At 36.5% G+C, this 14,042-nt stretch overlaps 2 protein-coding genes across 5 annotated transcripts in view; one reads left to right on the top strand and one right to left on the bottom strand.

Annotated features, from left to right (window-relative positions):
* Nucleotides 1–2,452, bottom strand: part of LOC133326875 (myotubularin-related protein 6) — an 88,906-nt gene extending 86,454 nt beyond the window's left edge. The window contains exon 1 of the mRNA XM_061535488.1: nt 2,428–2,452. Coding sequence (XP_061391472.1) covers nt 2,428–2,451 — 24 coding nt within the window. The 5' untranslated portion in view covers nt 2,452. The remainder of the gene's footprint in view (nt 1–2,427) is intronic.
* A 4,634-nt stretch (nt 2,453–7,086) lies between these two features.
* Nucleotides 7,087–14,042, top strand: part of LOC133326872 (DENN domain-containing protein 1B) — a 66,911-nt gene continuing 59,955 nt past the window's right edge. For all 4 annotated transcript variants that reach the window (XM_061535482.1, XM_061535481.1, XM_061535480.1 and 1 more), the window contains exons 1-2: nt 7,087–7,141; nt 11,059–11,277. In XM_061535482.1, the coding sequence (XP_061391466.1) occupies nt 7,125–7,141; nt 11,059–11,277 (236 nt within the window). In that variant the 5' untranslated portion in view covers nt 7,087–7,124. The remainder of the gene's footprint in view (nt 7,142–11,058; nt 11,278–14,042) is intronic.

Genomic DNA, 14,042 nt, shown 5'->3' with positions numbered 1-14,042 from the left:
AGAAAAGGTGGACCTATATTTATAATTTTTAGTGGAGAAATTTGGTATCCAAAAAGAACCCAATTTAACAAATTTCAGCGCATTCGGTTGAAAAACGCGCTCAAGAACACCGAAAGACTGAAAATTTGGGGGTACCCTTATATGGGAGCTATGCCTAAAAGTGGACCGATATAGCCCATCATCGAACTTGACCTGCCTGCAGACAAAAGACGACTCTATGCAAAATTTTGTGTGTTATATCTCAATTCGTTTAGACGCTAGAGTTATTACAACAGAAAGAGGGACAGATGGACATGCTTAGATCGTCATAGAATTTTACGCTGATCATATATATACTTTATAGGGTCGGAAATGATTATTTCAAACGGAAAAACAAAACTAATATACCCTTCATACTATGGTGGAGGTTATAAAAATACCGGATAATGGTGACGGAACTTTATGTGTTTGCTTTGTCTGAACATGGATCTATAATGACGATTTGTTGACACCCTCCAAGAACACCGAATGCATAAATGCAGATGTGGCATTTGGAAAATGTAAAAAAATTTCAAAGACCAAAAAAAGGATAGAACAAGAAAAAAGTGTCAGTAGGTGTTGCCGACAGATTTATACCCTCAGCCTATGGTTTTTTGCGTAGGTCTTCGGAGTTACCCACAGATTTTATTATTCGTTTTATTATTATAAGATATGTTTTTATCAAAGAGGTTTCGGATATAATTTTGATTACATCGTACCGTCAATTTGTAAATATTGGAAATGTTGACCATTTTTGGAGCAGGTACCAGATAGACGGTACCTACCAGACGGGTCCAAGATGGAGGAAGGCACTGGCGCAGGCGTTTACTGTAGGGAATTAGGTATACAGAACTCATGTAAACTCAACAATGACTGTAGCGTTTTTCAAGCAGAGATTCTCGCAATCACGAAAGCGGCCGAGATTGTAAAAGCACTTAATGCCGACATTACGGGACCGGTGACTATATATGTATATATGTAGATAGTCAGGCGGCCCTGAAAGCGGCGAAGTCGCATACTATAAATTCGAAAGCAGTTCATGATTGTAAGACCGCTCTGAATGATATACGACTGATAGTTGGGTTATGCTGTGTTCCAGGACATAACGACATTGAAGGGAATGAGATAGCCGAAGAGCTTGCTCGAGGGGGATCACAGTCGTCCAGTCTTCTGATTGAGAGATCTGTGAAACCCCCCATTAGCTCTTTCATTGGCAGAATCCGTGCGTTCCATTGCGAGGTAGTCGCTAACAGATGGTTGAGGGAACCTGCTTGCAGAATCTCTAAATCTATATGGCCTGAATTCTCTCGTAAAAGAACGTCATCGCTGCTAGAACACAGTAAGAGGGAGATCAAAATCGTTGTAGGGATCATAACTGGTCACTGCAAAATTAGATCTCTCACTTCTAAGTGGGACTCCAGTGGAGAGGATTACTGTCGTCTATGTGAGGACGAAGAAGAACTGGAAACAATTGAACACATTCTCTGCAAATGTCCATCGCTGATTAGCAGAAGACATAAACAGTTTGGAAGTTATGAAATTGATAATTTAGTCTTCTTCTCCAAAATAGACCCTAACCAAATTCTAGGCTTTGTCAAAAAATTGACTTGGCTAAAATAATCTTTCCTCCGCCCCCTTCCTTCTCACTACTTTTTCTCCCTACTCTTCCACTATCTTTTTTCTTTTCTTTATAGGTACATATAAAGTTTGTAAAGTTTGGATACAATTTGATACTCCGATCGAGATTTATCGCACACCAGCCGGTCGTACACATAGACGGACTTTTGTAAATCCAAACTGGCTGGACCAAACAGATTTGGTCCAAAAAGGGTCTAAAACCAATACTTCCATGAAGCATATTTTTACCGTATCAAAATGTATTTACCCTCATTAGCCATAAAGACCGATGGTATAGTTGACCGTATAAAAAATCGAATGCATTTAAAATGGAATCTATGTTTTCTTTTCCTCACAGAATTTCTGCCAAAGGACATTTGTTTTGGTAAAAATCAATATAACACCTGTAGATACTAATCTGATTTACAACAATGCGCAAACTATGTAGATAGGCAGATAAAGCAAGGCAGCAGCAGCAGGATATAGGACAAAGAAATAGAAACAAATCACTGCTGTAATGCGTACAAACTAACAGACATGGCGGCGACATGAATCCATAATAAACTTAAGGTTGTCCTTGTACAGAAACACACAAAAAAACGAAACCAATTGGTATTTCATAGGAAAAAAATCCAATTGGAATTGAAGAGAGATTTTGTGATATGTTGTTTATTAAAACCAAAATGACTCAGGCTAACAAACAACAACAACAAAACAAACCATATGGAATATTTAATACTTTCATGGGGTCGGAACAATTTTCACTCAGACCCTGCTTCCCAAAAGACTTACCTTGGCTAATTTTATGTCATCCATTGTAGATGTAAGAGCAGCAGCACCACAAATATTTCTTCTTTTTTTTATCAATCCAATTAATCTGCTTTGTTTAAATTAAACAACAACAACACGACCAAACGGCAGCAACAACAACAAATTGTATTAATTGCAAGTACACGACTTTTGCGTGTGTGACCCTGTTTGTGTGTGAGTGTTTGTTGTCAGTCGTCAGTCAATCAGTAACTTGCTGTTGCACTTTTTTCACTTGCTTTTACCGATATTTCTTTACAATTGTTTTATTTATAAATATTTCTTTATTTTATTGTTTTATAGCGCGCCAAATTCTCCACAAATGTCAGTTATATTTGCTTAGATTTGTTTACTTTTTTGTATAATTTTGTTCTTTTGAACAAAACAAATTTCTCTGCTCCGTACAACAACACGAGAAAAATTTTCGACAGAAAAGAAGAAGAGGAAGGCAAAAACACAAAATCAAAAATCAACCACAATCGAAACGAATTGCTGGAGCAAAACAAAAGCGGAGATTGACAGTGTAATTTAACAGCTGTCAAATTCGGTTATTACAGTAATGGCGAATTTAGTGTAACCATTATATTATGTTTAGACACAGTACAATTTTACACTTTGTTGCTTTTTAATTGAGTAGAATAAAAATACTACATTTGGTCTGTTCCCGTACTGTAAGAAACTACAACGATAACGAATTTTCCTCTCTCTCATTAGTATTATGTTTTTGATTAAAATAAACCCTGCCGCACAATGATTTAAATTTGTATGATAAATCATGGCAAATTCAGCCTGATTAAGAAAATAAACTCCTTAATCATTATTAAACATTATATGTAAATACGCGTTTATGTTCTAGATGTGTACCAAATCTACTTAGTCCCAATTAATATTAGGCAAGTTTACTTGGGCAAGTCTTTACTTGTAGAAGAGAGACACAAGGGAAATAGAAATATAAAAAAAGTTCTCATACGGGCAATTTTCTGGCAATTTTTTTTTTGTGTATTTCGTATTGTAGCATCAATAATTTGAAATATCGATACAAATCCAGAATATTTTCGATGAGGGTATTTCTGTATGCACTTTTCATATTTCTATTATTCCTTTAATGTTGTTTTGTTTCTTTTTTCAAAAATAAAAAAAAAAAACATTCACAAAATGTAAAAAAGGCAAATGTTTTTAAACCGAATTGTCTTGTGCAGACGCATGAAGTAGAATTGCCGCAAATGAACATGCTTAATCTAAATCAGGACTTACCAAAAATTATCCGAAACGAGGTAATCAGGGTATCCCTCAATATTTCAATATCAATCTTATTGGTTTCAATACAAACATTCGCTATTTTTTGGGAACTGAGTACGTTTTTCAAACAAATTGGCATTTATTTGATACTAGCATATACCCGGTACTTCGTTAGCGAATGTGGGAAGTATTTAAAACCCAATACCAACCAATATTAACACTTTTAGAACCGTTTAGTACCAATGTTATCTTATAGGACTCAACCCTACACACAAATTCTGACCGCAAAAGAAATCTAGCTCTATACAAAATTTGGTGTATTTTTTCCCTTTGTACTCCTGTAAAATTTCCAAATTTCAAATATTGCTTCACCCAAATCCAAATTAAGTACCAGTAAGCAAATATTAATGTAAATTGCCATAACTACCTACATTAACAATCATAAATACGAATTTCCAGCAATTTCCACATACCCCTATCTTAATTCCAAATTTCAGGATTCTATCGGTTCACCTAAATCCAATTTGTTTCAAATTTAGTGCCATTTAATACACATAGGTACAAATTTCCATTACTACCTGCATCATGCAATCCAATGAAAATCTTTTAATCCAAACTGTGCCAAATCTAGTGCCATTTAGTACACATTAGTAGACATTTCCCAAACTTCCTACATACCCCATTCGAACACCCCGACAGTGATCCTAACTTCAAATTTCAAGATTCTAGCTCTATCAGTCTACTCAAATCCACATTTGGTACTATTTTGAACACATTAGTACAAATTTCCAAAATTTTCTACATATCGCAGTCCTACACCCCATACTGTAACCCTTACTCCAAATTTCAGGATTCCAGCTGTATTGGTTCAACAAAAGATTAAATTGTACAAAACTTAGTACACATTTGTACGAATTTTTAATACTTCCTACATACCCCAATCCTACACCTCCACAGTGTTCCTAAATCAAAATTTCAAGATTCCAACTCTTTCGCTTCACCCACAAATCAAATCGTACTAAATTTAGTACATAGTTGTACCCATTTCCAAACCTTCCTACACCTCCACAGTGATCATAAATCAAAATTTCAGGATTCCAACTCTATCGCTTCACCCACAATTTAAATTGTACCAAATTTAGTACACTTAGTACAAAATTCTAAAACATTTAGTAAAAAATTCTAAAGCTTCCTACATACCCCAACCCTACACCCCCACAGTGATCCCAAATCCAAGTTTCAGGATTCCAACTCTATCGGTTGACTCACAATTCAAATTGTACTAAATTTAGTACACTTTAGTACTATTTACTAAATCTTCCTACATATCTCAATCTTACACCTCAACAGTAAACCTGACTCCAAATTTCATGATTCTAGCTTTATCGGTTCACCTAAAATTCAAATTGTACCAAATTTAGTACCATTTAGTACCCATAAGTATTATTATCTTAAACTGAATCCTGACCCCAATCCCACACCCCTACAGTGATCCTAACTTCAAATTTCATTGTTGGTTCACCCAAATCCAAACTGTACCGATTATAGTACGATTTAATACTTTTCGTACACACAAGTAACAAATTTCCAAAACTACGTTAATATCCCAATCCTACACTCCAATGGTAGTTTTAATTTCAAATTCCAGAATTCCAGCTCGATTTGTATCTCCAAATTAAATTTGTACCAAATATAGTACCATATAGTACTTTTCGTACACATGAGTATACGCTTACAAAACCATATCCTTAAATGGACCCTACTTCCAAATCATAATACACACTCCAAATTTTTATCGCTATCCGTTCAAATGCTACAGAATTGTACTAAATTTAGTACACTTTCGTACTTTTCGGATAGTTATAGTTCGAATTTCCAAAAATCCTTTAGTACATCTATACTACACTCAATCAACGACCACCAAACAAAATTTCAGAGTTCTACCTCCACCGGTTCGCCAAATACAAATGATAACATATTTAGTTCTTTTTAGAACTTTTCGTACCGTTCTAGTACAAATTTCCAAAAACGCAGCCTTATTTGTCGCCTTTGGATTAAGAGTGACCCTCACCCAAAATATCAAGATTCTAGCCTCAGCCGTTTAGTCTGGGCGTTGATGAATCGTTAAATCAGTCAATCGATGACTTTACTCTTTTATTAGTATAGATAGATTAAATTTGTACCGATTATAGTACCATATAGTACTTTTCGTACGCGCTTTCAAAACCATCTCTTTGAAAAGACTCTGCATCTCATCACCAATTCGCATTCCACATTTCAAGTTTTTATTGATCCGTCGAAATAATGCTAATGTTCAAACTTTATGTGTTTGTTTTTTTTTTTTTAAGTTTTTGGTCGATTTTCAAACATATTTGTCCCAAATGTCTACTGACGGATATATTGCGTTATCCGCTGTAAATTGATAACACAAACAATGGCAACGACGTCGTCGTAAAGAACCAACGGCGTCATTTGATTTACGCCGCCGTCTGCCACGGCTCCAAAGTCTGTCATACACTCTGTCAGCGGATTCACAGTTGAAATGTAGTGAGTGAATGGTTGGGGCTGCTGACAAATGATTTCCAGTTGAAATTTTAGTTTTTTTTTGTGTTTCTCTTTCCAAATTAATACAACAATTACAAAACAACAAAAAAACTCCAACCCAGCCTTGATAAACAGAAGAAAAAAATCGTCGGAATTACTAGTGAAAACAAAGCGACAACAAAAAAGAGAATTTCAAAGTGTAATCAAAATCGTCGGTTGTATTTAATTGGTCGGTCATTGTGCAAAGAGTAGCAAAAGTATTGGAAAATTTCTATCTTGTATTTGTAATATTTTGCAAAATCAAAGTGTGTTGTGTGTCGGGAATGAGTAAATTGTTTGGGGGCCCCAAGTGTGTCTGCCAGCCAACAACAACAACAAATGATGATAGGCAAATAAATGAAAAAAGATAGAAGAAAATCATCCAAAATAAAGCAGAAAAAAAGTGTAGAAAAAATTTTAATTCCATAAAAGCTGCTCTTATCTGAAATACATACAAGGCAGCAGCAGTAGTAGTAACAACAACAGCAGCATTATAATACGGCCTCAGATATTTTACAGATAACAAAATTGAAGAAAGAAGAAAATAAATAAATACAAAAATATTTGCAAATTTGCAAACAAAAAAGTCTGTGTAAAAAGTGAAGTGAGCAATTGTTGTTGTGTCTGCACAAAGAAAAAGAAGAAGAATAAGTGGAAATAAAACAAACAAAAAATATAAAATATAGAGTGTTTTAAATGTTTGCCCAGAGAACAACAAAAATTGTGAAATAAACAGCGCCGTCATTTCTGTCGTCGTTGTTGTTTTCGTTCATTCGTTGTAACATCCTTCTTTTGTCCCCGAGTAGCAGCTACAGCCGCAGCAGCAGCTTATCAGCCAGCTACTACTAACCAGCTGAAACATGAGTTCTCGAAACAAGTGAGTTAACGATGATTTCAAGTTGCTTTTGAAGCCCCCTTTTTAGTTATTGTGTTACTATCTTTCATGTGTCCCCCTCTTTTGTTTGAATTTTCCTCCTTTTTTTTGTGTTGTTTTCATGGAGAAAAATGCAAAACGTCATCAATGTTATTGTGGTTGTTTGTGTGTTTTTGTCGTTTCTATTTTGGCCTGTGAATAAAATGTGGGCGTTATGCTTCAGTGATTGACAGTTTGTGTTTTGAATTGGTTCTCCCCACTTCTCCCCTCTCCTCATTCCCTCACTTTTAGCTTCAGGTGGTTTTTCTTAAGATTTACTTCCAAACTCTTTTTATGGGAGTATCTCTGTGAGTGAGTGTGTGTGCGCGCGAGAGTTTTTCCATTGTGATTATGTCAGGGTTGTGCTGGTTGTTTACCTCAAGGGTCACAACAACAACAAAAACACCAACAATGCAATGCCATAGGTGTGATGAGAATCTATTGTGTGTAAAATCAACAAAAAGCGAGAGGGGGTGAAGAGCCCTGGCTGGTGACTATACACTATTTGGCCAATCAATTAATTGTATGACTTAACTTTGTCTAAAGCTGATAATTGCGGCTACTTGACTTTTCTGTCTGTCTGTCCGTATGTTTGCCTTGTGTGATGACTCACACTCACTCATTTCTGATGGGTATTTTCTTGACTGTAACGATTTACTTTTTTCTTGTTCTTCTTCTTCATTTCCTTTTCGAGGCAAATGTAATTCATTGCTGCATCTACTCCTTGCGCGGAAAAAATGTAATTGTGATGAATCATGTTTGCCAATTTGCTGCTATGGGCAATTTGGTAGGACTGGTTGGCCAATTGAAGAATGTCTATGAAATTGGCTTGGTACTTTTGAAGTGCGTTGCTTAATGTATCGGCAAATGAATGCAAAAATCGAAGATCAATGTCCATGTATGGTAAATGTCTGGGCATCAAGTACTTCTCTAATGGTCAAGGAATTGAATTGGTTTCAAAAATCTCCAAACTCGGAGAAAATCTGTCACATACGGGAGTCGATGGCCAGTGACCCCCTACATGGGGGGTATCATTGTCGAATTGATTTCAAAAAAAAAAAAAAAACTCTCAGAAAATCTGCCACATTCAGGAGTCGATGGCCGGCGACCCGTCACTGGGAAGAAGACCTCCAGCTCTCCTATAGGAAGAAGAATAGGTGCAGATCTTCCACAAGAAGAAGACTCCTGCAGCTCTTCCACCGGAAGAGGAATACCTGCAGCTCTTTCACAGGAAGAAGAATACCTGCAGCTCTGTCACTGAAAGAAGAATACCTACAGTTCTCCTCGAGGAAGAAGAAGACCTACAGTTCTCTTCTAGGAATAAGACTTCCAGCTCTGCTATAGGAAAAAGAATACCGGCAGCTTTTTCACAGGAAGAGGAATTCATGCAACTCTTTCTAAGGATGACTAATACCTGCATCTGCAAATCAACGACTGAATTTATTTCCGAACCTGTTCACTTGCCACAAAAATAAATAAATAAAAAATCAAAAATATGCTCATTCAAATATCGCGAACAAGTTTAGTTTAGGGTCCCTGACGGATTCGAATCTTTTTTGAATTTGTTAACACGGATATAATAAAAAAAATCTAAGGTACTTACCGTACTTTGGAGACGCATATCTTCGATAAGATGATTATATTGTTGTTATCAGGAATTCAATAGCTAAAAATTAAAAGCAGCGGAAATGCAAGTATCCATATGGGAAATGTTGGTCTCTATATAAACTTCAGCAATAAAAGTCGATTTTTTCATCTGACCAAGAAGTCAATTTTTAGACTTTTCGATCTAATATCGACTTTTGCCGACCGGTGCAAAATCGACTAAAAAAATAAAATATTGTCAACAGATAAAACCAGCAAGGAAAGTAGTAAAGTCGGACTGGGCCGACTATATGATACCCTTCACCACTGGGGATACATATGTAGAATATGTATGTATGTAAATCTGACCCGATTTTCTCGAAACTTAGCACACATCATTCTGGACCTAATTCAGTACTCTGTGTCAAATTTCGTGCAAATCGAAAGATATTTAGGGACTTTGGTGCGCCATTTACCTTAAATTGGACGAATCTATATATGGAAGCTATATGTAAATCTGAACCGATTTTCTCGAAACTTGGCACACATCATTCTGGACCTAATTCAGTACTATATGCCAAATATCGTGCAAATCGAAAGATATATATAGGGACTTTGGTACACCATTTACCTTATATCGGACGAAAATATATATGGGAGCTATATCTAAATCTGAACCTATTTTTCCCATTTTCAATAGGGTTCGTCCTTGGGTGACTTGTGCCAAATATCATCCAAATACAAATTTTGTTAACAAAAATACATGGACGGACAGACGTACATCATAAATCGACTCACAAAGTGATTCTTCTCTTTCTTTGAAGGGACTAACGTGGTGGTCTTCGTACTCGGTCGGAGGATCTTTTCAATCAAGAAGTCCCTCGCAATATAATTCGGATAATTCCTGGAGAACTTCCGGATGAATTTTAGGTTCCTCTTGATTGAGTCGTCCGTGATGGAGTCGCTGTCCCGTCCGATGAATCGGATACAGTAGTTAACTGCTTTCCGGTACGTTCTCTTGGCATCTATCTCCTTGGCATCGACCTGATTAGCAGTTGCTGGTACTGGTGAATCATCCATCTTAACGACGGGAGTCTCATCAATACCAATAGCCGCTTCGACAGCCAACTGTGGTTATTAAAATTTGACTCCATAGAATGTGCTGTATGTAAGGGATTGAGGTCAACCATGGCATAGCCTCTTACCATGCCAAGGAGGCGCCCAGGTATCAACAAGGCTCCGTTCTAATACGGGAGTCTCATCAATACCAGTAGCCGCTTCGACAGCCAACAGTGGTTATTAAAATTTGACTCCGTAGAATGTGCTGTATGTGAGGGATTGAGGTCAACCATGGCATAGGCTCCGTTCTAATACAGTCGGGACCCTGACGGGCGTTGATATAGGCTAACGTCAAGTTTTTTTGGATTCGGTACAGATTTAGATATGACTCTAATATACAGTTTCGTCCGTTTTAAGTAAATGGTGCACCAAAGACCCAAAGTTACGCCGATTGCCACTAAATATTGCACAATTTTGCTGAAATAGTTTCAAATAACAAACGACTGTATCTCTGTCCAAATAAAATGTAGTATAGGTTACAGTATGACATGTTTATGAATCGATCTAACTCCGCTCACATTTAGATAAAAATCACATTATAATTCAAGCAATTTCATGTTAATGGTCCCTCAAAAAGGCGACGTATGTTAGGATGCATTTTTTGAATATACCCAAAGTGCTGAAGGATATGATATAGTCGGCCCCGTCCGATTTTACTACTTTTTTTACTGGTTTTTAAAATATTGTATGGATTTTTGAAGACTTTTAGTTCCAATTTTTAAAGACAAGTCTTAAATCTCTTTTAAGGAATTTGATGAGGTAAGTTTAACATAAAAATATCATCTGGCAAAAGGATGACATTTTGCAAAAGAAATAACTCCCTCCCATGGCATGCCACATTTCTTTTCGATAAGGCGTTTTACCCCTTACAACCATTTGTCCTCATGGTGTTACTGTTTGTTTAACAATTTATTGTAAAATAAATATCCTTTTATTCCAAACATCAAGGAGTGGCCGTTCGGTCAGTCAGTCACGAGTGACTATGATGATGCGCAACACATGGTCATTACAACACAGCGACCATATGATGATTATAGGGTTTTCGGAACACTTGAAATTCCTCGCCTGATTATCACACATCTGGGAATCATTTATGCCACCCACTTACCAGTTAAAAACAAAAAAAAAAAATACATTTCATCAAACAATTCTTAACCTTTTCCCCTTTTTCTTTACAGAACTGATGTTAAAAAATTATTCGAATATTGGTGTGAGGTAACACGAACTCATGATGGCATTGAACAGACAACAACAACAAACATAAGACACAATGGTGGTGGTAGTAGCTATAGCGGTGCACCAGTGGGCGTTATTACAGAAAGTTTTCCCGAGAGTTTTCGTGATGAAAAGACAATACACGATATACCCGCCTTTGCATTTCCCTGTGAATTTGAAAGGTAAGTTGTAGTTGTTGTTGTTGTTCTCGTTATGTTTTTCGATTTAATTTCTAAATAAATTGTTTATCCCCAACAACTTTTAGTTACATAGAAAAAAATGAATGAATGATGAAATCTAAGTTGGGCACACTTGAAACATTTAGTTGTTGTTGCTGTTGTTGTTGGACTTCTGGGCACATGACAGTTGCCAGAACAACAACTCCCTACATTTGTGGTGCGTGGTGAAGTTGTTGTCTGTTTTTTTTTTATACCAAAACAATTTCCGGTAATTTAATAAAGACAAGACAAGACAACCATCCAGTAATAACAACACCACCAGCAGCAGCAACAGCATAAACACACATTTTAAAATCAGCTCCGTTTAGAATTAGAAAAAAATAAATACAGAGCTGGTTTTCTGATTTTGCTGCTTGTTCCTCTGTGTGTGCGTGTGAGTGTTTGTGATTGTAGTTTTTTTTTATTATTGCCTACTTGCTGCATGGGTTTCTTTTTTTTAATATAAAGGCAAACTACCTCTTGAGCGGCATTATAGCTATGACGGATGGGTTATTATTATTATTGTTGTTTTTGCTGGTACCCTCTCCCTTTTTATATCTCCTTTTACTTGGAAGTGGCTATATACATGTGTGTTTGATTTCTTTTTGCCATTTTAATAGGAAAGACAAAAGGGTATCTCTCAGCTTGCCTTGCCTGCCTGCTATTGTCTACACCCGATGTCAGGTTGTTTTGCATTGTATGAAGTTATGGTTCTCCTTGCTACGCAAAAGCGACCTTTCAAGAAGGTTGAACATTTACCATGGCTCAGCTCTTTTGGAGTAGATCATTTCGTTTTTTGTTCATAAACACCAACAACATGGGCTGAATGAAAACAAAATGTTGAATGAGTGGCAGGTCCGGACTTGGCGTAGTTTCTTTAAGCTTGAATCATTTTTTAACCTCCACCATGAGGTGGAGTGTATATTAATTTTGTCATACCGTTTGCAACACCTTCATTTATTCTCCCGGAAAAGGGTTACCTCTAAATATTCTTTTTTTAATTTTTAGTAGGGGAGACTGGGGCACCTTCGGCACTTTTTTTTTAGAGCTCTATATCTCAGTACTTATTGAACATATATAACAACTTTATGGCTGATTATTGTCCTCTGACTCTTAATTATCAAAAATAGTTCCAAAAAGATATATAAAAATAGTATTAGTTAAAAATTTTTTCATTTTTGTAAAAAAAGTCAAATTCGCCGAATGTGCCCCAACCCGGGGTACCTTCGGCATTTGATGGGGCACATTCGGCACCATAGTCATAGCCGGGTAATTGTCATCGCTATCAGTCTGGTTGAAATTCTGATCCTCTAAAGGCTCTATTTGGTTTTAATACGCCACACAATGTTTGAATTATAGGGCTTTATTTTCTAGCGGCGGACGTTTACATCTCAAGGTCGTACACATCATCAGAAATAGGGGCTTTCTATCGCATTTTCGTCAATACAAGCACGTTTGATCTTATATATGCATTTTCGGGCCATATTAAAGGATTAGTTTTAAAGACAAACTCAAAAACATTTTAAGGAAATACTATTGCACAATCTGTATATGGCCGAATGTGCCCCACTTTAAAATGCCGAATGTACCCCGAATGTACTTTTTATAGTTTTTTTAATTTTTTTCGATCAGATTTGTAAAAACATTATATTTTTAAATATTTTTATAATAATACACATCGTAGTTAACAACTTTTTAATAATATTGTCTTAAAATTTTTAAAAGTTGTATACACGAAATACTTACGAAATGGAATTGAAATATTACAGAAACATCTATAAAAATACAAAAATCTATGTATCTAAATAAGCTTATTAGCTAGAACTTTCAAACTTTGTGTCAGTTATTTATTTCGATATTCGATACCTATGTATCGAAACTAGTGATGTACGGTGAGAGCTTCATATTGAAAACGCGATTGCCGAAGGTGCCCCGATGCCGAAGGTGCCCCAGTCTCCCCTACGTTTTTAACAGAATTGGCTGTAATTCGTTAATTTGAGATTTCATTCGGTAGCAAATCTTCACACCTGAAATGATCGAAATCGGTCCATTTTTATGATAGCCTCTATATAACGAACATCGTTATTATTCGCTATTTTCGGGAGTTTAGGCACTTTTTTAACCGAATTGGCTACAATTTGGTACTTTGAGTTTCCATTGGTTGATTAACTTCGCGGCAGCAAAAACATGGTAGTTAGCAGCACCAGATTCAAGCATGTCCATATACATAAGGCCACCTGGATTTCTTGTGATCAAGCAACGAGAAATCAAATTGATCATGTTTAGATAGACGGAAGGCATGTATCCAGTATTTTAGACGTTCGATTGATCCGAGGAGCGAATATCGATTCGGACCACTACCTTGTAGCAGCCAAGGTTCGCACTCGTCCTAATGTTGCAGCAAAGGTGCGATCTAACACAACACGGAAACTTCTTCTTGTCCCGATAATGTTATAGAAGAACAATGGCAAAGAATTGCCCACTCCCTACAAATTGCAGCAAAAGCAAAACTTGGGTACCAAAAAACGTGAGCGTGAGCAAATCGAGATGTACAGGAGTCAGAATGAAGTTCGGAAATTTTACCAACGAGTAAAACACCAACCGAAGGTTTTGGTGCAAACACATCCTCCTGTAGAGATGAAGAAGGAAAACTGGTGACAAATACAGACAGGGTGTTGAGGATCTGGAAGGATAATTTTGAAAAGCTTCTGGTATCGAATAGTGGCGGT

This window comes from Musca vetustissima, unplaced genomic scaffold (genome assembly GCF_032173495.1).
Source record: "Musca vetustissima isolate MV318-11 ecotype Yass unplaced genomic scaffold, APGP_CSIRO_Mvet_v1 utg4512, whole genome shotgun sequence".
Lineage (NCBI taxonomy): Eukaryota > Metazoa > Arthropoda > Insecta > Diptera > Muscidae > Musca > Musca vetustissima.
The sequence above is the reverse complement of the archived record's forward strand: the minus strand, read 5'-3'. Positions and strand labels throughout refer to the sequence as shown.